The 25,707-nt window shown below is 37.8% G+C and overlaps 2 protein-coding genes across 2 annotated transcripts in view; one reads left to right on the top strand and one right to left on the bottom strand.

Annotated features, from left to right (window-relative positions):
* The window catches only part of LOC107740792 (pro-neuregulin-1, membrane-bound isoform-like), a 108,071-nt gene extending 106,468 nt beyond the window's left edge, over positions 1-1,603 (top strand). The window contains exon 7 of the mRNA XM_016553293.1: positions 683-1,603. Coding sequence (XP_016408779.1) covers positions 683-1,316 — 634 coding nt within the window. The 3' untranslated portion in view covers positions 1,317-1,603. The remainder of the gene's footprint in view (positions 1-682) is intronic.
* A 15,920-nt stretch (positions 1,604-17,523) lies between these two features.
* Positions 17,524-23,916, bottom strand: LOC107740796 (alpha-(1,3)-fucosyltransferase 10-like). The gene is made up of 4 exons (XM_016553295.1): positions 23,713-23,916; positions 22,668-22,872; positions 19,074-19,909; positions 17,524-18,095 (listed from the first exon to the last, which is right to left on the bottom strand). Exons 1-4 carry the CDS (start codon positions 23,824-23,826, stop codon positions 17,874-17,876), a joined length of 1,377 nt encoding a protein of 458 aa, XP_016408781.1. The 5' UTR covers positions 23,827-23,916; the 3' UTR covers positions 17,524-17,873.
* Between the last annotated feature and the right edge of the window lie 1,791 nt (positions 23,917-25,707).

Here is a 25,707-nt window from a genome sequence, read left to right as displayed (position 1 = left end):
GAGCCGTTGTTCACAGGCAAGCTGCGCAACACCATGTTCATAATCGCCCGATTTTTTGCGCAGCTTGTCAGTGAACAACGGCTCTGTGTAGTTAATGCTGCTCAATGTGAAAGCCCACACGTGATGGAGATTTACCGCTGATTACAGAAGCGGCTATACTGACAAGATGCGCATTAAATATTGCATGCGATTTATCGTGCAGCCCTAGACACGGTCCATGTCACTAGTTAAAATTGCTTATTTCTCTGGATTTAAACATTCTTTAAACATTAAAACATTTGGGATAATGTAAGTACACAAGTCAGCAAAATATATAACACTGTTCTAGTGGTTTTTGGATATTTTAATAAAAAAATCTTACATATTGTGCCTTTAAGGTGTTTACATGAGGGCTTTTTAGTCCAATTGAGCCATCAATCCGTTTACTAACAGATTATTTGGTTGCATGGTTGCATTGAGGATTTCAGAAAAGCATCCATTCTAAAGTAAGAATGAAATTGCAGTACGCCTCACAAGGTATAGCTGTCAATTTTATAATGTAACTTTTTTGAAACGAGACGTGGTCCATGACGTATACAGATGACAATTGTAATCTTTAGTGGGCGCAGCCTTTGAAATAAGACAGTGGTGAGGCAGCAGTCATGATAGATACTGTAAAGTGAGTCTGTGTTTCTTCCACAAGGTATGTTTCGGCCATGACTACACCCAGCTGTCTGTCCCCTGCGGGGCTTCTCTCTCCAGCGACGGCCTCCTCGCCTCCCTCCGAGATGTCGGCTCCTCTGTCCAGCCTGGCGACCTCCGTTCCTTCCATGGCAGCGAGTCCCTCGGGGGAGGAGGAGCGCCCCCTGCTGTTCCGGACCCCGCCGATCCTGCGTGATAAATCCGGTCTGAATCAGTCAGGCCATAACCTCCGCAACTCGGCTCACTACAATCACGGCCTGGAGCTGCCCAGCCCTGCGGCCAGCCCTCTGCACATTGTGGAGCAGGAGGAGAGTGCACAGCAGTACCAAAGCACAGCCGCAGCGTCCCCCCCACACAGCCCCACTGCAGGCCACCGTAGCTCAAGAACTCAGCCGAGTGGCCAGACGGCGCTGGAGCCGGTCAGCGGCAGTAACTCAGAGAGCAGCAGCTCAGAGAGCGAGACTGAGGAGGACACTCCGTTTCTGGGCTTACAGAACTCTCTGGCCGCTGGATCAGTTGTTGTGGACGGGCTGGAGGGCAGCAGAACTAACCCCGTGCTGCACCTCTCGCCGCAACACGACCTGCAGAGCAGACTGACGGCCGTCATGGCCAACCAAGATCCTATAGCTGTGTGAAAGATGCATCGAAGAAACAAATCACCACTAAACCTTTATTTTCTATAATTAAGTATTGCAAAAAGAAAAACGTCAACTTTTATTTTAGTGATGTAGTGAAACAAAGACTTTTATATATGTGTGTACAACGTTTGCGTCATGGAAAAAAAGTGCCATTCACATGTAGCTGAGGTCACAGTATTTCAATGGCAGAAAAAATATAATCAATGGTGCCTTTTAATTTACGTTGAAGAAAAGAGGACTGCATCATGACACTGGGCCATATATTCATGACTTTAAGGCAACAAAATAAATTGTGACTGAAAAAAAAAAAAAAAAAAAAAATTCCACCAGCACTCCCATGTCGGAATTCTTGCAATCTGATTTAAGTGTAAAAAAGCATCATAGTCTCTTAACCCAGTGGCTTTCCTGTCGACCCACCACTTTTCACATTTTATATGTCTCTCCTATTTAACACACCTGATTCAGGTCATCAGCTCCATGAACTGAACTGTGTCAGATAAGAGAGACATACAATATGTGCAGTGCTGTGGCTCACCGGGACCAGGATTGAAAACCACTGACCGTACTGTGGCAAGAATGTTTGAGTTTAATTACACTGATAATTATTTATGCATTTTGATTTAAAATATGAAGTGTGGCTGCTGCAAACTGAAAACAAGACAATTCAAAAGCTATATAAATTAAGAATAAATGCTAAAAAAAAATACTCACAGGAAGCAAATCTTCACGTACAATCAAATTAATCAAAATATTCTGGTTGTCATGTATTGCAAACATTACTTCTATGAGACAGACATTAGATCTGATTGTTTTTCTTTCATATAAACGTTTCGATTTATTACTGAATGACTGAATATATGGCTCACTTTTGTCGATCATGCTCATTGGCTTATCAAGCAATGCATTGTGGGAAAATTACAGCACCAGTTTTATGATACTGACATCGTTTTTATTCCTATATTTTATTTTATTAGTTATTGTCCAAATCATTTTTTTTTACATTTGTCCTTTGCTATCCATGTAGAATCTTACATTATATTCAAAGTGTTCCTTTGTGTCATGTTATTTTTCATCATGTTTATGTGCATATGTGTGATCATTTAAAGAACAAATCACCTGTTGTACAGTATTTTGCTATGTTTGCATCACCAGATTACTACAGTAACTTATGTATTCACAAGGTTTTACTGAAAATAGCCGCTAATAGTCTATCCAGCTTGCTAAACAGAAGAACTGGTTACACAAACAACACTTTTAACCTAGAGCTCACTATAAAGCTCACGGCTCTAGTGCGTGAAGGCCTTTTCCCCTAAGTTTTAATTTTAATGAAATGTGGCCCATTTTATTGTATTTATTTTCTTTATTTATTTGTTAATTATTTATTTATTTATTACCTGGGCCTTATGGAATCTAGCATCTATAAATCTATATTTTAATAGCAATGATAATAAGAGATATTTGCAGTCTTTGGGTACAACAACAAAACCTTATTTTTAGTGTGGTTTTTTTCCCTCATCACTCCATAATATATTTGTGTGCTGTTTTGCCATTTAGGCCTAGACTCTGTTATTCAAACTCTCATTCAAAAACAATAAATGTTCAACATGACAAATATCCATGAACCTGATTATACAATTTAAATGAGCTGAACTGCGTCTGGGACACTTGAAAACAGCCCTTGTTATGTTGCTTTTAATGCAAGCCTTTATGTAACTATTCAGGCCACCTTGAGATGTTTGATTTTAGATATGATGCAATATGGCTGTTTTAGGCACCTTTAAACACCATCACCTCTTCCATCATCAAAATTTGTTTTGTTTTCAAAAATGGCTGATCATTTACTGTTTGGATGAAATAGTCTATCACCTTTTGCAGAAATGTACAAGTTAAGGTATAAAGAAGTGTGATCTCTAAATGCATCAGTGTTCCAGCATAGCAGATTTTCGGCTCCACATTGCCAATGAAGATAAAGGAGGAACAGAAAATTTCCAAAAAAATGTCATTCTGATAGCTGCATGAGCACAGGAGGACAAACACAGGCATGACTTGCACAACACATGCAAACAAGCATGGGCAGAGATGTCGATCAGGACATGACCACACAAAATGTTCATTTTCATCTGCTCTTGTGTGAACAACTCTATAAAACGTCTGGGCAATATGTATGATAGCTTCACGTTGTGTTGGATCTCTTTATTTTTGCAATGTCTTATTCTCTAAGCTGTTTAAATAAATTAACGGTGTTAGCAGGTGTTGATGGCACACTCAAAGACATTTGATTCACTCTTGAGTGTTTGCATTTGCTTGAATGTATCTGGTACCTTCTTTAATCTGTGCTCTCTGGCTGCCAATAGACCCGTATGGCATATCGATTGGAGCGGCTATCGGTATTGCTGGTGACAATTTTGAGGGTTCTCTTTCAAACTCAGTAGCACGTCAAAAGTTAAAATTTTAATGTTTCAAATTTTCACAGAATTTGAGTCAAATAATGCTGGCCAAAAGATAGTTATTTTGTTATAACAGACTCTTTTATTAAATTGTACGGTGAGGATGCCACAAGGCCTCATCTTCACAATACTTGAGCCATGAAGCTTGATATGTCACGTCACTGTACCCTGACTTAGGATACCAACCCACTGAAAACCATTAGTGGTCTTTATACATTACTTAATGATTTTGTTCATAATATCCACTATAGTTTAATTTTTTGTTTTTTGCTCACAAGGAAGATTAAAATGTTAATTACCAAGCAAAATCCTACATTAATTGTACAGTAAAAAAAAAACTTTGCCCGTTTCTGGATAGTCTGTCTTTCAGAAGGTTATGATGCATTTTTTCAGCTTTCTGAGTTAAATTGATGGTTTGCAGGTAAACCAACTGTTGAACTGTTGACCCACACCCTAACAAAGGATGTTAATGGCACGTCTGGTACGTGTGGCATTTATGAGAACAATTCCGTTCTTGCATTTTGCCAGAAACAGGAAGAACCCAAAAATTCCCTGAGATAGAATTTGTGCACAATTGATCATGGGCCAAGATAAATAGTATACATAAAGACATTTATTATTGCGTTTCTAGAAATGGCAAGTACCATCTTTTTGTGGGTTGTGAAATTCATAGAACATCTATGAAGCTATGCTATCTACTGTTTTTACCCCAGAACAAGACTGCTCACTAAAAAAGGAAAAAAACCTTTTAAAAAGACTTTTTTAAAAATCCCACAAGTGATTTAATAATGTCAGCACTGTTGATCAGTGAGTGAATATGACATGACGCATCCTTAGTTGTTTGCTGTTTCAATTGGTTGTTGAGCTTATTTCTCTCATGACTTACAGTTCTGAAGTTACTCCTGCAACTGTTGAAGATACTCCCAGAAGATGACGATGAGAACAATTTGCACCCTGTGACAGTAACACTGGCATGAGATCACGATTGGGCTCATCTGGCCAACGGTGGGGGATTGATTTGGAAACCTGTTTAAAAGCATTCATTATTCTTGCATTGTGTTTGGCGAACGCAAGTGGTGCAGAAATTACACGCTTCACTTTTAACTACCAAAAGCTATTCCTTAATGACATCATCCAGGAAGTGACCGTTCTGGAGGCAAAACAACAGCACAAACCCCTGTATATATTAGCCATTTGATGGGTTTTGTGATGTTAGTCACTTTATCGCAGAATACATATGAAAATTAACGTCGACATCCTCATGTAAGCCAAACCCCTTACTGAGCTAATTTCAGTCATTGCTTTAAACTTTCACAGTTTAAAGCTTCATAGTTTAAAAGGTTCTGCAACACAGGAATGTTCCTGCTACACTACATAAAACAAAGAATGAGGTTTTAACTGTCATGGGATAGAAACTCTTTAATGCCATCAGGTATGTGCTGTCAGATGTCTAAAATGTTTGAAATACCTTTCAGTCAACTTGGTCTGCCAGGATTACAATCATTTGGAGAAATAGTTATGTTAAAAATAAAAGTTCTCTCATCATTGACTCACCTTGGACTTTCTTTCTTCTGCAGAACTCAAACAAATCATCTTAGAAGAATATCTCATATACAATGCAAGTGAATGTTGCGCATAAAGGCAGCATAAGTAATCAATACAAGTTCAGTGGTTTAATTCATGTCTTCTGAAGAGATCAAATCATCTGGGCTGAAAGCAAACCAAAAGGGGACTTATTTTATCTTGTCATGCAGTCTCTTGATTTTTGGTCTGATGGTCTGAAAATATGATTGTGATTAAATCATGTAAAAATGTATGCTCCTCAACTTTGCACCCAATACAAAATGTTACTCAGCTCTATATTTCTTCTAGACCAGATTAAATGTGATAGTGGGGGGGACCATTGGCCATTTAGCACCCATATAAGTGTAAAGTCTGTGACCAGGACTGTAATTTATATGCAAATGTCAAAAGCTAAAAGGGTCTCTTAAGCCATAAAACCCCAAAGATCATGCATGATTCTACGCAGACGCTACAGTCTAAGTCAGAGTTGTTGTTTTTTATTTTATTTTTTTATTTTTTAACTTGGGGCCTCGAGGTCCACTTTCCTGTAGCTCCAACCTTGATCAAACTCCTCTGCTTGTATTTTTCTAGTGATCCTGAAGGCCTTGTTTAGCATGTGTAGGTGTGTTTGGTTAGGGTTAGGGTTGGAAAGTGAGCCTCGAGGGCCAGAGCTAAGAACCCCTGGTCTAAATTATCCAAGTTAACATAGTGTATATAATACATTAAAGGCTAGATGACTTATTATTTCCTTCTCTTAAATTATGATAAAACAGTGATATTATTCATTGGACCAAAAACATGTACACATAAGATCTTAGAATAAAAATAGGCATTTATAAGAAAGTACTGTTTCTCCATTCTCCACAGTCAGAGACCTGGGTGTTATTTTATAAAGTAGCTTGTTTTTTGAAAATCTTATTTCTCAATTTACCAAAACAGCTTTCTTCCACTACTGCCAAGTTGTCTATATCTAATGCAGAAAAGCTAGTTTATGCATTCATGACCCCTAGACTGGATTATTGAAATGCACAAATAGATGTTTGTCTTGCATGTTCAATAAACAAGCTACAGTTAGTTTAAAAGGCAGTTGATAGAGTTACTATCAGATCAAGAAAATATGGTCATATCACCCCAATATTTTTGTCTTTACATTGATTAAAGATATATTATAAAATATTGCATACTTCTAAAGCCCTAAATGGCCTAGCTTGTTTATAATAACCAAACTTCTGTGCTACAATTCATCATTTTTTAATGGACTATTCATAAATACCATCACCTAGACCAGAAGGCAGTTGTGGCATAATGGTTAGAAAGTTGGACTTGTAACCCAAAGGTCATGAGTTTGAGTCTTGGTATCGGCAGGTATTGTAGGTCAAGTCACCATTATTTGTATAGTGCTTTATACAATACTTATTGTGTCAAAGCAGCTTTACAGTGTAAAACAGGAAAATAGTTTGTCAATAATGCAAGACAATATCAAAGAGTAATTTTTCAGCTAAAGTCAGTTCATTGATGATTCAGTGATGTCATCATCCAGTTCAGCTCTCTTCCAATAGTGTCTGTGCAATCAGTCAAGCGTCCCCAACTAAGCAAGCCAAAGGAACCAAAACTCCATCGGTGACAGAAATGGAGAAAAAACGTTGGGAGAAACCAGGCTCAGTCGGGGGGCCAGTTCTCCTCTGTCCAGACGAAACCAGCATGGTGTGGTTTAATACCTGCAACACAGGTCAGATTGTGCAGAGGACTCGTCTGGTTCCCCTGGTCTTGATGGTCGTCGAGGTGATGAGGTCTTCACAGGGGATCTGTCTCTGGGGCTCATCTAGTTGACATGGTCTCTGCTGACCGGATTTACCGGATCATCAAGAACTTCAAGGAGAGAGGTTGGACTGCAGTGAAGAACTCTTCAGGACGTCCCAGAGTGTCCAGCAAGCACCAGAACCGTCTCCTCCTCAAAAGTCTTGTGATAAAGAAGTACTCTATAAGGGTGACAATGAGTGGAAAATACTACAGAGGCAACAGTGAGTAGGCAAATCTGTGAGAAGACAAAACAGTGAGTAGACAAAACTGTTGGGGTTCTACAGGACCTGGATTGGGCGCTTCTGACTAAACTGCATATAAATATGCTCTTTGTATGTCATATAGATTTTTCTAAAATGGTCCTTTAATTAAAATGGGCATTGATATAAAACTAATAAAAAAAGGAATAAAAGTGGAATTGATCAAATTGGATCTAAAGTATAATGCACCATTCCGGAGAAATAGCTCAGATTTTGGGGGTTGGAACTAAAATCTGTGGAACAGAAGCAGAGAGCAGCAGAGTTGCCCATCCCTGACAGTGCAATCAAGTGTTAACCTCTGCAGCATAACTACACCAGCATAACTACATTTACGTGCATTTTCCAGCATGATGGAGCACCATGTCACAAAGCAAGAGTGATAAAGATGTGGCTTGAAGATAATTACATGAAAATTTGGGATCCGTGGCCAGGCAACTCCCTGGATCTCAATCCCATAGAGAGCCTGTGGTCAGTCCTCAAAAGGCGAGTGAGATGAGACCCTTGAGCAAGACACCGAACCCCCAACTGCTCCCCGTGCGCTGCAGCATTGGCTGCCCACTGCTCCGGGTGTGTGTTCACAGTGTTTCACCACTTTGGGCTTCAAAAAAGCTCTTCAGAATTCAACGGGTGACGTCGCGGACACTACGTCCATGTTTTTATACAGTCTATGGTTAGACCCTATTCCATCTAAGCTCCTAAAAGAAGTGCTTCCAGAAGTCATAGATCCTACTGCTGTGTGTGCACTTGGATGGGTGAAATGCAGAGCACAAATTGGGTATGGGACACCATACTTGGCAAAAGTCACAACTTTCAGTTTCGCTTTTCACTTTCAAAAGGAGGTAGCACTTTTTCACATTTGGCTTCTAAACTCTAGAATAGCCTTTCTGATCATGTTTGTGGCTCAATCACTCTCTCAGTTTTAATTTAGAATAAAGATACATTGCTTTAGCTAAAAATTCACATAGCACATCTCATAAACTAGTATTTCAGTTATGTTATGATGGAATCATAACAGTTGCACATGACCAGGGGCGCCGCTAAGGGGGGGGGGAGTTAGGACGATTCTAAGGGCCCACGCAGTCACGCACTTTTGGGGCCCCCAGAGATCTGTTTTATTAGTTGGAAACATAATTCATGTATTTAAATATATTTATCTTTTTTGCCACAGTTTTGGAAGTGTCTAAAATGGTTGTACGCATATGTACAAGTCATTGGTGTATGGCGATTAGTTTTTTTGAGTTTTATTGAGTTTTCCCAATACTTTGGGCAATATAGTGTATGTTTGGTGCGGTAGGGGGCCCAACCTCATATTCTTTCATAGGGCCCAAAATTGCTAGCGGCGCCCCTGCACATGATCATCAGCACATGCCACACATGACTTGCATTATCTTAGAACTATACATTATTGTGATATTTTGTTTCCAGATGAGGCTCTCTCACATGAGTTCCTCTCAAAGTTCACAGAGGAAGTTTTTTTCTTGACAGTTACCTGTGACTGCTCACTGGGCCTCAAAGAGATAAAAGGAGATTTCTTAATTTAATGCTATATTCCCTGTGCATCAGGGCCAAAGACACTGTAACATTCAAATGTGCATTTTCTGGAAAGCCTTTTCAAAACCATCTGTATTGCGCTATACAAATAGCATGACTTGACCATGTAAGTGGATATGTTAAATACTGCTGTTAATAACAGAAGAGCTTCATGAACATGGCACTTTACAAATGTCTTGATCCTTAGGAAATGCTCTGATTTAAATTTTCCACTTACTAAGCTCTGTGGACAAGCACAATTTGTTTTATGATAGAGAGAAAGTCCCAGAGAAATGTCCACCTTCAAAAATTCAATTTTGCCTATACATTAGAAGGGCCCCGTGGCTTCCATTGGTGTCCTGAGCTCTTAATTGGAGAGAGTGAGCAACCCTCCAGAGCCCAGTGAAACTCTTTCACACCACTGTATTGCCACAGCTGTTGCAGAATTGCTGGGAAAGTTGAATGGACTGAACATTCCACGGCTGCTTCCGACTGTGCTCCTAATATAGGTACTAAAAACATTCTTTAAAGTTAACAGTTTTCTTATGAAATATTAAAAGTCTTGTGATAAAGAAGTACTCTATAAGGGTGACAATGAGTGAAAAGTACTACAGAGGCAACAGTGAGTAGACAAAACTTTTTGGGTTCTACAGGATCACAGGACAGGACACATCTAATGTAACCAAATTAAATTTATTTTCATATTAAACACCAGAATTGAGAACCACGGCCTTAATTTAACATGCCTGATTCAGACCATGATTCATTAAGACAGAGCTCCATGAACAACTGAACTGTGTCTGATAAGAGAGATATACAAAATATGCAGAGCTGTTGCCTTGACCAGGATTGAAAACCGCGGATATAAAAGAAATACAGGAAAACAAAATCAGTCAGTAAATGAGTTTACATAGTGTAATTGTCCTGGAGCACAGGATTATCTTGTCACTGCTGCAAAATTAAATGGGTTTTGTCTTTTGATATGATCTGGCAATTGTCTTGCTCAGAACTAAAAAGTAGCAAAGTTCATTCAAAAATAAAATTATTCATTAAAATTGTATCAAAACTATAAACACCAAAAAATATTTAAGCCACAAATAAAAACAATCCAACAGAAATGCATGTTCTAAACAAATTACATTTTCTCCAAAATAATGCAACGTGAACACATTCCCAAAAAGGTTGGGGGCAGATTCACAATACCAGGAAAAAGAGCACAGTTGATTCATTTGATATATAAAGACAAAAAGTTGTCTGAAGCTTAATGGTGGTGAGGTTTGAAGTCAAGCCATGATGTAGTTTGTTTACAGCCTAAGTTCAGCTTTTTACATCTTGAGTCAGATGCATTAACATAGCCACTATGTTAAGACTGCGTCTTAAGAACTAGATCAAGCAGTTAATCAAGGAATAATCAGTCTAACTTTTAAGATTCAAATTGGAAAAATCAATGTTCTGTTTTTTCAGTTCAGTGTCCTCTTAAGAATGTCTTATTTTTCAAGTGCAAGTGCTGTTTTCCATTTGTCTTCTTTGCTTGCCATGAATGAGCCTGTGTGAGGGTGTCTTTGAGATAACAGAGGTTAAACAGGCTGGTTTATCTCACAACCAAATATCATCAGTAACATGTACTTAGAGCATCTGTGCTGGAGGGCCAGCCTGCTGGACAAGGCAGTTTATCTGCGGGTGTCCACTGAGGAAGAACAGCTTCGAAGGACTAATAAAGACTCCTTCTGACCTACAATTACCTAAATTATAGACATTAATTTTGTATGTTCTCTTTTGGTGACAGACATCTTTTGGTTTATTGTTGTTTATCCCTTCTGAAGACCCCCTTTCATAGCCAGGAAAACCTATTTTATTATTCTTCACACTCTTTTATGGATGCCTCTGCTCTTTTATGACTTGCTCTTATCATCAAATCATGGTTGCATCTTTCCTTTAGAGTTATTGAACCTTAGTGCTGCCTTTAATACTATAAACAAATGTTCTCTTGGATAGGCTTGAAAATAACATTGGCATTAGTGGAATTGCATTGGCCTTATTATTTACTTATTATTCAAAACGTACTTACCGTTATCAGCTTGTAGCAGTAAGTTGAGGTGTCATGTCGCTTACAAGTTCAGTATAGAGTACTGCAAGGCTCAGTTCTAGGACCATTGCTTTTTCCCCTTTACATGCTACCACTGGGAGATACCATTAAGAAAAATGACTTTGTTTTAAAGGAACACTCCACTATTTTTGAAAATAGGCTCATTTTCCAACTCCCCTAGAGTTAAACAGTTGAGTTTTACCGTTTTCCAATCCATTCAGCCGATCTCCGGGTCTGGCGGTAGCACTTTTAGCTGTAGCTTAGCATAGATCATTGAATCTGATTAGACCGTTAGCATCTCGCTCAAAAATGACCAAAGAGTTTCTATATTTTTCCTATTTAAAACTTGACTCTTCTGTAGTTACATCGTGTACTAAGACCGACGGAAAATGAAAAGTTGTGATTTTCTAGGCCGATATGGCTAGGAACTATGCTCTCATTCCGGCGTAATAATCAAGGAACTTTGCTGCCGTACCATGAGTGCAGCAGACGCAATGATATTACACAGCGCCTGAAAATAGTCCCCAGCTTGGAGTTTGTACAATAGTGTGCAGTCACAACTTTATTTATAGTAAGCTATATACTGTACATATCTCCCACTGAGACTGTATTCATCTGGTTTGAGGTCTATGCAGTGTGTAATAGGCTTAATAGGCGTGTAATAGTTGTGACTGACATTACATTACACACAATATGTGACTGTTTTGCCACAGACTAGGCTGCTGGAGCAGATTTGAACATGCCATTGGAGGAAGAAAAATAAAATGTAACTTTTCATGTTCTTGTAAAGCTATTTGACAAGTTTTCATTGCAGTTGACTGGGCACATTGTTCTCTGTTTTTATGGTTGACGGCTTCAGATTATTGAATCATTTCCCATTTGCTAACATTCTTTCATCATTAAAAAAGCAATTAAAAATCCAAATGCATTTTAAGATGCTGATAAATTATGCTATCATTTTTGTTTTACATTTCAGAAGAACATACAGTGAATGGTCCCATTTGTGCAAATTCAGAAAATGTACCTTGTCTAAAAATGGTCTAACATTTGAACTTCTCAGTTAAATTAGTGCCAGGGTGGCCAACATTTCTTTCTATATTTGAAGCTAATTATGCAGAGATGGCTGATGAAGATGTCTCCATCTTATAAATCTCTGGTTATTAAATAAATACTCTAGCTTGAAGGACAATTTTGGCTTTTTATCTCATTATCTGCCTTATCCCTTCTCAATGACAATCAAATACAACTCTGTAATTATTCCCTCTGGGTGCTAACACTCAGTAAATCATTTAAACTCCAAATATAACTTGGTGAACAGGAAATACTGCTGTCTCTCAGTCAGTCTGATTTAGAGTGCTTGAAGAATTTAAAGGAACACTCCACTATTTTTGAAAATAGGCTAATTTTCCAACTCCCCTAGAGTTAAACAGTTGAGTTTTACCGTTTTCGAATCCATTGAGCCGATCTCCGGGTCTGGCGGTAGCACTTTTAGCTGTAGCTTAGCATAGATCATTGAATCTGATTAGACCGTTAGCATCTCGCTCAAAAATGACCAAAGAGTTTCTATATTTTTCCTATTTAAAACTTGACTCTTCTGTAGTTACATCGTGTACTAAGACCGACGGAAAATGAAAAGTTGTGATTTTCTAGGCCGATATGGCTAGGAACTATGCTCTCATTCCGGCGTAATAATCAAGGAACTTTGCTGCCGTACCATGAGTGCAGCAGACGCAATGATATTACACAGCGCCTGAAAATAGTCCCCAGCTTGGTAACTTCCAACGGAAGGCACGCTCCCTGTGCAAGCAGGTGGTCACGTTGGTTATGTTGGCGGAAGTTAGCCTATTTTCAGGCGCAATGAAACAAAAGAGCAATGATATGCAAGTGCTATAACAAGTCTCAGTTAGCTTAACGCAGTACACGTAGCAAGGTTTTTTTTTTATTTTTTTTTATTATATAATAAATAAAAAGAAAACAGATAGAATAGAAAAAGAATAGAGCAAGCTAGTATTACTCCAGTTATATTACTCCAGTGTTCACTAATATACGAATACGTAATGATCTAGACATTTTACCAGTGTAAGCAATCCCACACGGACAACGGATAAGATAAATCACATGTGTAGATGAACAAGTAATTGTACCACATATCAAAATGTTACAAAAGCAATAATGCTGTTCAACTAGCATAGTCTTTCTGCTGCAGCTGGTTGAGCAAGTTAAAGTAATAGCAGTTAAAAGAACAGTTTGTCCAAAAATGGAAATTCTGTCATCATTTACTCACCCTCAAGTTGTTCCAAACCTGTATGAGTTTCTCTCTTCTGCTGAACACAAAAGAAGATATTTTGAAGAATGTTGGTTCTACCGAATGCTACCGAAGTCAATGGGGTCCATCAACTGTTTGGTTACCAATATTCTTCAAAATATCTCCTTTTATGTTTTTATGTTCTTAGTGACATTGCTTTACACACTGAGGAAGGCTTTGAGCCGAAACGTTTGTGTCTTTTCCCATCAGTAAGGAATGTAAAATAAAAGAAAAAAGAAGATTGTTCTCTTGAGTGCGGATCATAATTTCCTATACTATGTTCTTAGTGACACCACCAACATTAAAAAAAAAAGGGAAGCTTTGAGAGCGGCCACAGCTCTGGGGAAAAACTGTTCTTATAGATTTTTTCCCCAGTGCTGTGGCTGCTCTCAATCAAACCTGGACTCAAAATATCCACACTATCTGCCAACGTATACTGTCCAGTACACATAACAGTGAACACTGCTGACAATTCATGAACATACATGCGATACTGATGTTGTTAGAAGGCACTGCCTCTTGCACTTCCCATTTTGTCATAGTACATTGCTGCTACAGTACCATTTATACTGCTCACTATGTGTACATTTATGTATACATTCACTTTATTTCATTATACTGTTGCTGCTCTACTGTTACTGTTCTACTGTTTAGGGTTTAGAATGTTATTGTGTTTATGTGTCTTTTATCTATTTATTTATTTATTACTTATTGTTCTCTACTTTTATCTGTTGTCTTAAAGAGCTGCTAACACTATTTTGTTGTTTTGTACCACTGGTGCATTCAATGACAATAAAGATTCATTCATTCATGCTGGGGTATTATGGGGTGCATTTTTTTTCCTACTTCAAAATTTTATTTTAGTTCAGGGTGTTTAATTGGAGTTGCTTAATTATTGTAATTTGTGTGAAATTTACTAGCAATTCTACACTAAATTTCATGGCATATAAGTCACATGTAGCTCCTGAAGTTTGCAGACGACGCTACAGTCATCGGCCTCATCCAGGACTGTGAGGAGTCTGCTTATAAGAGGTTGAGCAGATGGTTGTCTGGTGCAGTTATAACAACCTGGAGCTGAACACACTCTAAACAGTGGAGATGATAGTAGACTTCAGGAGAAACCCCCCTGCACTCCCCCCACTGACCATCATGAACAGCACTGTGGCTGCAGTAGAGTCATTCAAGATCCTGGGCACCACCATCTCTCAGGACCTTAAGTGGGACACTCACATTGACTCTATTGTATAAAAAGGCCAGCAGAGGCTGTACTTCCTTCGCCAGCTGAGGAAGTTCAACCTGCCACAGGCGCTGCTGAAACAGTTCTACTCTGCTATCATTGAGTCTGTCCTGTGTTCATCTATAACTGTTTGGTTTGGCTCAGCTACCAAATCAGACATCAGGTACAACGGACGGACAGTCAGGACTGCTAAGAGGATTATTGGTGCCCCCTGCCTAACCTCCAAGAACTTTACACCCCCAGATTGAGGAAAAGGGCTGGTAAAATCACTCTGGACCCCTCACACCCAGCACCTGTCTGGTTTGGTTCAGCTACCAAATCAGACATCAGGAGACTACAACGGACAGTCAGGACTGCTAAGAGGATTATTGGTGCCCCCTGCCTAACCTCCAAGAACTTTACACCCCCAGATTGAGGAAAAGGGCTGGTAAAATCACTCTGGACCCCTCACACCCAGCACACTTCGTCTTTGAACTGTTGCGCTACAGAGCACTGAGCACCAGAAGAGCCAGCCACAAGAATAGCTTTTTCCCCCTTGGCCATATTCCACCTGAACACTACATAACACATCCCAGGACTGTACATCTGTAAATAACTTATCATCAGTAAATAGCAGATATGCCCGTTCACAATTCTGTCTACTGATATTTTTTTTCTTTATATTGTATTACTGTATTGCTATTATTATTATTTTTAAAATGTATTGTCTATTCGTTTTACTATTAGCCCCCCTGCCTAACCTCCAAGAACTTTACACCCCCAGATTGAGGAAAAGGGCTGGTAAAATCACTCTGGACCCCTCACACCCAGCACACTTCGTCTTTGAACTGTTGCGCTACAGAGCACTGAGCACCAGAAGAGCAAGCCACAAGAATAGCTTTTTCCCCCTTGGCCATATTCCACCTGAACACCACATAACACATCCCAGGACTGTACATCTGTAAATAACTTATCATCAGTAAATAGCAGATATGCCCGTTCACAATTCTGTCTACTGATATTTTTTTTCTTTATATTGTATTACTGTATTGCTATTATTATTATTTTTAAAATGTATTGTCTATTCTTTTTACTATTAGCGTTTTATTACCTTAAATTATATGTATGTCTGCACTATGTCTGTACTTTCTGTACTGGAAGCTCCTGACACCAAGACGAATTCCTTGTGTGTGAACACACTTGGCAATAAAGCTCTTTCTGATTCTGATGTCTGGATAAATGTGGCAGTCATCACAGAAAACAGCACTCAAGTCATTCTACTTGACCTAATCACACCTCAGCAGCTCATGTTTCCTTTGCTGACTCTGCTTCCACTGTCTAATCTTTGCATCAGTTAAACGTTCCTTCAAGCTGGATATCTACCCATCAGAACTTCATAACTGAATTACATGTAAAAACTCGCCAACAGTTAAAACTTGTAGTTCCAGAATGATGATTTCTGGACTTGACAAAGAAAAGTATGTGATGATTCATACTGTCTGCATTGTTCAGCTCTGTAGATATAACAAGTACTCACTTGTACTTGAAAAGTGTCTGTAATTCCAGCAGCATTTAGGTATTTAGAGTATTTTAGCCTGAAATGCCACACTGGTGTGGTATCAGAAGACTATGTTAATCCTCTACAGACTGATGATTGTGAAGCAGTGACTTATTAATGTGTCAGTTAAACATTTGAATTCATAATTTTACTCCATTATGTATCAGATTTATCTTTCTATATGAAGATACCATAATTAACAGAAATGTATGTTGATTTCAACCAAAGAATAACATATAACACAGATATTGTACTTAAGTTTCATAAGTACTTTTGTAGCCAACCATTCATAACCCAACTTTCTATCAAAATTGATTCAGAGATACTGGCTGAAACATGACCTCTGTATAACTCTTTCTAACCTTCACATGATTTTTACTGCTCAGGTTCAATAAGCTTCAAGTATAACATTTTTAAACAGTTACAACATTGTACAGCAGAGCCAAATCCTTATTCTAGTTTGACAGCCTATCAAAAAGGTAGTCTCTCTGCAGTAATGTGAACATGGAGATATAAAAATATGTAATACTTTTAAGCAGTACTACTGCTGATAGAATAATAGTATATTATCAACATCACTTTTACGTGATTTTATTGCTATTTATTTGCATATAGAGACAAAATACAGAAAACATGGCACATATCTGTACATACATTGTGCATGTTTGTGTCTCCATCTAGTGTCAAGAAGGGTGAAGAGGAAAGCACTACGCAGCAATAGGCCAGAGGATTTCCTTTTTGAGATCCTGTGACTTATATCCATACTACAGTGTGTAAGGTTGTCATTTGTTTCAAGTCTATTAGGCAACGTCTGCTGCCTTGAGTACTGAACACTTACTACATAGAAGGATGAGACACATGAGATCTGTTCCACCATCTGCCATAATCACATATCAACACAAAGGAGATGCTTAGGAAACAAACATTAAAACAATATTTTGCTTCTTTTGGATTTTGCTTTTTTTTGTTGCTTATTTTGCTTATTTGAATTAATGAATCTATGAAAGTCACAGTTCGTGAAAAAAAAAAAAATTTACCGAGAGTTATACAACACCCTGCGTGAAAAAGTATGAACTGGCAAAAAATAAATAAAATAACAATAATTTTAACAAATCCTACTTCTTTATTAATAATTAGAATTTACTTAAAATAAATGGCATAAAATAATAACCATAAAGTGCAAAAGGTGCATTTTAGTGTGTTTACAGTAAGAAAGGACCAAGGGGTGTCCAGTCCTGCTCTTGAAACCCCTGCTGTAGACCTTTTCGGTAAACACTTAAATTACATATATTCCATTTGTTAACATTAGTTAACTATATATATTATCATGAACAATGAACATGAACAAAAACTGTACCTGTTAATATTATTCAATGAACAGTTGTTTTTGTTTTTATTAACTAACATTAACAAAGATTTTAAAATATTGTAACAAATATACTGTAACAAATCATCATTTTTAATGCATTAAGTAACATGAACTCAATGGGACCTTATTGTCCAGTGTGGCCTTTGAATATTAAGGCTAGATATTAGGCTATATATGATAAAAACACACACGGTTAATGCATATCCTGAGCATTGCATCGACTGTTTAAGAGAAAATGTCACATCCACATAAAGATTATGTATGTTAAATATAATGCAATGCATGACGTAACTTTCCACATAACATGAAAATAGCCCTATGAATTACATATCACCTTGACGTTGTTTTTCCTCCTGAAATGCAGCCCACAGGTTTACCATCCACTTAACACAATAACTTCATTTCAGTTATCTGTTTCCTTCAGTCAGTAAACACTTCTCTCCAGAACTGCGTTACGGTAAAGTTTGTGTTCCTGCGAAGCATCAGTCCCAGCGCTCGGGCTTCTCTTCTGGACTGCTCATAACTGGCTCTCCATATCTGCCGAAGAGACGAGCTGGCGCTCACAGCAAACTCAAACAGCTCTGGAGGCGGCGGGCATGTGAGGTGGCTTTCTTCAGCTCGCCAGACTTTAGACGGCAGTTTCTGTCACAGACCGAATTAAAAAGAACCAGTAAACAATAGCCGTAACACTTTAGATTAGGGAAGACTATTCACTAGTTGCTTATTAGCATGCATATTGGCTGTTTTATTAGTACTTAGAAAGCACATTTGTGACCCTGGAGCACAAAAGCAGTCTTAAGTCGCTGGGGTATATTTGTAGCAATAGCCAAAAATACATTGTATGGGTCAAAATTATAGATTTTTCTTTTATGATAAAAATCATTAGGATATTAAGTAAAGATCATGTTCCATGAAGATATTTTGTAAGTTTCCTACAGTAAATATAAAAAAATTAATTTTTGATTAGTAATATGAATTGCTAAGAACTTCATTTGGACAACTTTAAAGATGATTTTCTCAATATTTAGATTTTTTTTTGCACCCTCAAATTCCAGATTTTCAAATAGTTGTATCTCAGCCAAATATTGTCATATCCTAACAAACCATACATCAATGGAGAGCTTATTTATTCAGCTTTCAGATGATGTATAAACCTCAATTTCGAAAAATTGACCCTTATGAGTTTTGTAGTCCAGGGTCACAAATTTATGCAGGGGTGTCAAACTCAGTTCCTGGAGGGCCGCAGTCCTGCAGAGTTTAGTTCCAACACCCCAACCATGTAGTTTTCAGATAAGCCTGAAGGACTTGATTAGCTGGATCAGGTGCGTTTAATTAGGGTTGAATCTAAACTCTGCTGGGCTCCGGCCCTCCAGGAACTGAGTTTGACACCCCTGCATTAATGCCTCATTCTGCATGACCATATTCTAGATCCCTTAATCCTACTCAATACCTAAACAGAACTACTACTTTACTTACTACCAATAAGCAGTAATTAGGAGTTTATTGAGAGAAAACGTCCCCTAATCTAAAGTGTTACCACAATAGCAAAACCTTTTGATTATTACATGATCAGAGAATGGAAAATATAAAGAAATCCTGTCAAAATCACCATTTCAGTACCTTTTCCCGCCGGTGGATATTCTCCCAGACTCTGTTGCACACCATGCACTCGAAGGCATCAATGAAGCTATCTTGACCAAGATCCTGAACACCCCACGGACGCTCCTTCAGCTCTGTCACCAGATTCACGTTAGATATTTCCCGCTTCTGCTTCCACTCCAGATATTTCAGATATTCCCCGTCATTCTCGTCCAACCTCTTTAAATACTGAGCGAGCTTCTTCGGCGGCTCATTGGGATTGACCATGACTGCGCTCCTGTTATCTGGCAACCACATGCGTACGTTGGGAGCTCCGTAGTACACCGGCACAACGCCTAATTTGAGCGGCCTCCACAGTTTCTCAGTGATATAGTCATCACAGACGGCGTTCTCAAAGGCCAGGATGAACTTGTACTGGGCGAGGATCTGGTAGAAATCGTGATCGTCCATCGCAGTGGAGTCTCTCAGATGGGGCGGCAGGTCTTTATTATGAAGACACTGTCCGTATGAGTCCACCTGAATGTGTTTCATCAGCTCTTGAATGTAAACATCTCTGTCAGACGGCGGGACGCAGTCCGACTGGACGTACGCCACCGGCGCCAGAGTCCTCCTCAGCTGGTTTTTGTAGGACAGAGGCAGCAGGTGTGTTTGTGTGCCGAGAGCGCTGAGGGCCTCCAGGTGCTGCGTGGTGAGGGGCAGGTGAGAGCGGCGGCTGAAGGTCGCCGTGTGGTTGAACAGGGTAATGAGCGGCTCGTGAAAAAGCTTGTAGTTATTCTTGGGCGACTCCTCGTGAAACAACGCCCACTGGTGCTGCTCGTGACGCGGAAGAGGAAGACTTTCAATGCTGAAATCCGTACCTGGAAAAAAAGACAAATCTTAAAGGAAGTGTCTGTGTTCATCAGTACAAGGATCAATATAGGATCTACAAGGATCTATATTATTATAGAAAATCCCTTTTTTGTTTGATTTGTAAAGCTTCATTCATTCATTGATTAGTCATTCTATATTACATTTTATTATTAAATGTTATGTTATGTTTCTATTGTTGTTTAATCTTATGGTTGCGTGGTTTCAAGGGATATTTGTCTTCACAAGTAAGAGATGAGAGAATATCTTCATTTTAAGGTTTTTAAGGTCACAGGGCGATGTTGTGAAGCAGTAATTTTCCATTGCCTTCGCCTTTACTGTGACCCTGGACCACAAACCCAGTCTTAAGTGTCAATTTTTCAAAATTGAGATTTATAAATAAGCTCTCCATTGATGTATGGTTTGTTAGGATAGGACAATATTTGAAAATCTGGAATCTGAGGGTGCAAAAAAATCTAAATATTGAGAAAATCACCTTTAAAGTTCTTAGCAATGCATATTACTAATCAAAAATTAAGTATTAATATATTTACAGTAGGAAATTTACAAAATATCTTCATGGAACATGATCTTTACTTAATATCCTGATGATTTTTGGCAAAAAAGAAAAATGTATAATTTTGACCCATACATATTGTTGGCTATTGCTACAAATATACCCCAGCGACTTAAGACTGCTTTTGTGCACCAGGGTCACATATTATAACACTTTTTGGATTTATGCTGGTCAGATGTAATCTGTGCATAGAAACGTGCAACTAAGATCATTGAATAAACAATAAACATTCAATAACTGCTCATTTCTCATTACTTCCGTCTCCTGCTTTCTGCTCTTTCCTGGCTTAGTCTGTCTGCCTCTTGAGCTGATAGAAGACTGTTAATACAGTTTTGAGTATTACACAAAATGCAGTAAAACACTGACTTTGGGTACCATACAAAACGGATATTTTCTGACAGGATCCAGCATCCGGGGGAGGATCTAATATTGCTGATGTGGAGACTCGATCTCTAACATTACCTTTGCTGTCATCTAACACTCTTTAAAGAACACTAACAATTTAATAACACTGTTAAAAGTAATCCAAATTAATATACATTTTTTCACACTGTACACAATGCTGGGTAGTAACTGATTACATTCAACATTTGGTTACACTTTATTTTAAGGTGTCCTTGTTACAGTGTAATTATACATATAAGTACTGAGTAATATTAATTAACTACATGTACTTACTATATGGTTAGGGTTAGGATTAGGGTTTGGATTGGGGTTACTTGCATGTTATTATGCATAATTAATTGTTATTATAATAGTAAGTACATGTAACGTGTAACAAGGACACCTTAAAATAAAGTGTTACCCAAAATGTAAGTACTTGTAATTGGATTATAGTACATTTTAAAATACCCTAAATCAGACTACAGTTACGTTTTTACTGATTACATTATTACATATTATTCACACAATAGCAATAAATTATTCAAAGTGTACTGATTCTCCCAAATTTTTCTTTTTCATATTTTCAATTTTCCTTTCTAAAATAGCCTGCTGCTTATATACGTTCAGAAAGTCTTCCAGTGTTCTGGACATTCAAGTTTCTCAACATTTCAACCCTGCATCAACTACTGATGAACACATTAATGTTTATCTGAATTATCACTCGGTGGGTTATTTCACCTAATATTAACCTGAATTCAAGATTCGTTATTGTCACTATACACGTATAGTGAAATTTGAGCAATCCTAACAGTGCAGTCAGACGTAACTTAAACATCTGTAATACAGAAAAAAAGTATGTTATTACTATACAATACAAGACAACAATACACAATAGAATTGAAGTACCCCTGAGATTTTACGGTAATACGTTCAGTAACATTTGCATGTTCACAGTGTGCTGATGTTGGTTGCTAGTCACATGAAGTGCAAGTAAATAAATTATTTAATCTTTTTTAATAAGTGTTTCATTTTAATTGCTAATTTAAAATAATTAATTGTAATTTTACATTTTAATGACTTAATTGATTGGTAGCTTTTCAATTAACTCACAAACCCCCTGCAGTCCCTTCACGAACCCCAGTTTGGGAAACCTTGATGTAATGTATAATGCTTAATGCACTTCATGTTGTTAATAACAATAAATGAAATATATTTTCTTTCTCTTTGCATTTTCTAATCATTATGGTACAATATTATCCTATTTAAATCAATGTAATGAACATGTTAGGTCAAAAGTTATTTAAAAGTAATCAAAAAATAGTCTATTATATTACCTAAAATGTGTAATGTAGTGGATTATGTAACTAACTACAATTTTTGTCATGTAATTTGGAATCAGTCACAGACTACAATTGTAACTACAGTGAGTATAGAAAAGAATCACCTCTCTTTAAAAGAATCACATTTTGTTGCTTCGCAGCCTGAAATGAAGACGGACACAGTTTTTGTTTTATCCAGCTGTAGTTACTCTTATTTATAACATCCAAGTGAAAGATAAAACACCAACATGTCAGAAAAACAGAATTCTTTTAAAGAGAGGTGATTCTTTTCTATACTCACTGTAATCTGCCCAGCACTGTCTGTACATTCTAATTACTGTAGCATGTAAAACAACTGATATTAGTTTGTATTTTTTTATGTAGACAAACTGTATAAAAAATTTATATTGAATTTTAATCATATAAAAGCTAGTATAAAATGAATATGTGCATGGATCAACTGAACAATGAATGTCTGTATGGACTCACCATAAAAAAGAAAAGCTTTTGTCTGTGGATGGGAATGATAAGACTTGTTAACAGTGAAGAAACATCTGTTTTGGCCACACTCTCCGAGACGTCCCAGTTCTCCAGTCAGAGGAGACCACCACACAATGACAGGGTACTGGACCTGTACGTGTGTTACCTGCTGTCTGAGTGTGTTCTGCTCAAACGGTCCTAGCTGTTCGATAACCTGCGACGAGAGACACGCCTGTGAAGACACTGATACTGCAGACATGAAGGATGGATTTACTGAGGAAGGTTTGCACATGACTAGCACAAAATACTGTTTGCAGAAACACAAGTCTTTCCAAAAAGTTTCATAAATGAAAGCATTTACTTGTTAGAAAAGTGGAGACAATTCCTATGTGAGAAATGCAATGCATCTTTCAAAAAATCAGTAACCATTTGCTATTTCATATGTCAGGTTGCAGGGATGGAGAAGGGAGATAAAAAGTGAAAGGAGATACCAAGGATGAGGAAAGGACAGAGATTTATCCAAATGTTAGTGAGGGACTGATCAGATCCCAAAGGCCAGCGGGACACACAGCGTGAAATCTGCAAACAAGAACAACTTCAACACCAGCATATCCCACATTTATGGTTCATTTGCGCTATATTTATCCGACCATGCGGTGTTTAGGGAACGTTTTAAAATCGTTCGAGTGAGCACTCTTATGGCGGTGTCTCACACCAGAGTGAGCTGCCTACCTAGACAGCGGACGATAGACTTGATATCATTACGTCATCGCGAATGACGTCATTACGTTAGGGCGTAAAAGAACCGATGAACCGGTTTTTTGAACCGGTTCATTGAAACGAACTGTCCGAAAGAACCGGTTCGCGGAAAAGAACCGGACTTCCCATCACTACTAGGTAGCATTTTGAGGTGTGTTTATGCCTAATGTTACTGTATCAGAGCGCTAAAAGACACATATCCTATCATAAAACAACGTGAAACATTTAATGTGTAGGTAAGCAGATCTTTGCTGACTATCTGAAGTTTCATTTAAGGATAGAGTTCATATTTTACCTGAAATGTCATGATTAAAAACACAAACGCACACGCGCAGAAACAAAAAGCGCAACGTTTTTTAACAGAGACTGGCCACATGTCAAACAAACCCTCTGTCCGTGAGCGTACCATTACAAACAACAACACTTCCAAATTATCTATTTTGATGGTATGTTTTTTTCCTCGAATATTTGCGACCTGTAGCCTAATGCATGATTTATTCCTGTAAATATATTGATCCCAGGAACAACCTTTTTGATGATATTAAGTGGGCATTTTTTTTTTTTTAAAGTGCCGTTAATATAAAATGCAAAATCAACTGTTCTGTTTCAAACTGTTTTTGACAAATTGAAAAGACAAAGGCAGAATTAATTTTCATCTGAAAGGTAAAATTATTCCATACAGGCATAAGAATAAATAGATATTTTTTTGCCCATATTTTAATTGAGGGTGTGTCAAAATAGCAACACTGTGAATTAAAATGTAATGATTTTACTCCTATAGGTTTAAATGAAACCATCTGTATTTTTTGTTAATTTTTTCCCTCCTTTGTAAGGACATAGAAAACCAATCATGGATTTCAAAACAATTGAACGATTTTCAAAACTGAACATAATGAGTCTTTGGTTGATCATTTAGGGGATTCATCCCCGTATTTAAATGCAGTTGTTACTCTTGATACTTTGTGTACATGGCCTAAGCATTGAATTAAAAAATAAAAACAGTAACAGCATGCCTCTCAGGACCTTCAGTGCGTATTCTGGGGAGGCCTAAAAGTGTCTAACTTGACCTTTTCACTTCAAAATAAAATCAATGTTTACTCCACAAATCTGAAAACACAATGCCTGCGTCACATTGCCACAAACTGTATGTGTCACAGTTGTATTTAAGAACATGGTATAATAGTAAATACAAAATCATTACATTGAGTTAGACTTTATGTTGTCTGTAAACTTGAGGTGTATTATTATGTCTGTTACAACAATATAAAGTTCATATGAATATGAATTGAATGTCAAAAACAGAGAAACTGTCAGTCTGATGCACACTGCTCGTGTGATTTGTGATGTATAGAGTAGGTCTGCTTTAACAGATGAAGACTGAGTCATACCTGTTTGCTGCCATGACAACAACAAAAATACTTCCAGTGTCTGTTCTCCTTTTATGATTCAGAGGAGAAATCCTTCTCTCATGAAGCACCCGACAAACACAATGCTTTACACCAAACCACACGGCTGACAAACACTAAATTAATTTTCATAAAGAGGTTTACAAATAGAAATGCTTAGATTTTTTAATGTTACAACTGACTGTTGTTTAATATCAGAGTGTCTTCATAAATGTGGTGATTTATTATTTTTTTTAAACTGTAGCCAGATTCCTGTACATTTCACAAATGCTCAAGAAAGGTCAATAAAGCATGTTTTGTTCAGCTAGTCTTTTTTTATTTCGTGATCTTTGGTTTGCCGGCTGATACTGTATGTGTAAAGGCAGAGTAAAACACTACAGCACTGATTGCTCACTATTACGTGATTTACAGATTTCTGTTTCCTATCATCAAAGTGAAGAGCACTTCACAAACACAATAAATAGCTACTCACCAAACAAAGACTAATGACAGCATCACTGCATCTCATTGGCTCTCACTCAGCCCACTACATCTATTAATCCTCAAGTAGTTTATTATTGATTGGTATTTTGTATGTTTTGTACGTACTGTTTTTTACTGTTTGTTTTCTACGTACTGTAATCCTTGTTGTTTACTGCAATTAAAAAAAATATATATATATATATATATTGATCCCATAGCGGCTGTCCGAACAGCGTTTTTTCGTAGTTTCAGCGTCACTTCCGTTACGCGTCCCTTTAAACCACAGACACTTCTTCTACGAAGGGAAGTTACCACTGATCTCTCTCTCTCTCTCTCTCTCCCTCTCTCTCGCGCTCTCTCTCGCTCTCTCTCTCTCTCCTCTCTCTCTCTCTCTCTCTCTCTCTCACACACACACGCACACA

This window comes from Sinocyclocheilus rhinocerous, unplaced genomic scaffold, assembly GCF_001515625.1.
Source record: "Sinocyclocheilus rhinocerous isolate Xijiao unplaced genomic scaffold, SAMN03320098_v1.1 scaffold1097, whole genome shotgun sequence".
Lineage (NCBI taxonomy): Eukaryota > Metazoa > Chordata > Actinopteri > Cypriniformes > Cyprinidae > Sinocyclocheilus > Sinocyclocheilus rhinocerous.
The sequence above is the reverse complement of the archived record's forward strand: the minus strand, read 5'-3'. Positions and strand labels throughout refer to the sequence as shown.

Coding starts and splice junctions, on each gene's coding strand:
- LOC107740796 (XM_016553295.1), bottom strand. CDS start 23,826: ATGGTACGCTCACGGACAGAGGGTTTGTTTGACATGTGGCCAGTCTCT. Junction 19,910..22,667: donor AAAAGCTTTTCTTTTTTATG/GTGAGTCCATAC, acceptor CTTTTTTTCCAG/GTACGGATTTCAGCATTGAA. Junction 18,096..19,073: donor ATATCCACCGGCGGGAAAAG/GTACTGAAATGG, acceptor GGTCTGTGACAG/AAACTGCCGTCTAAAGTCTG.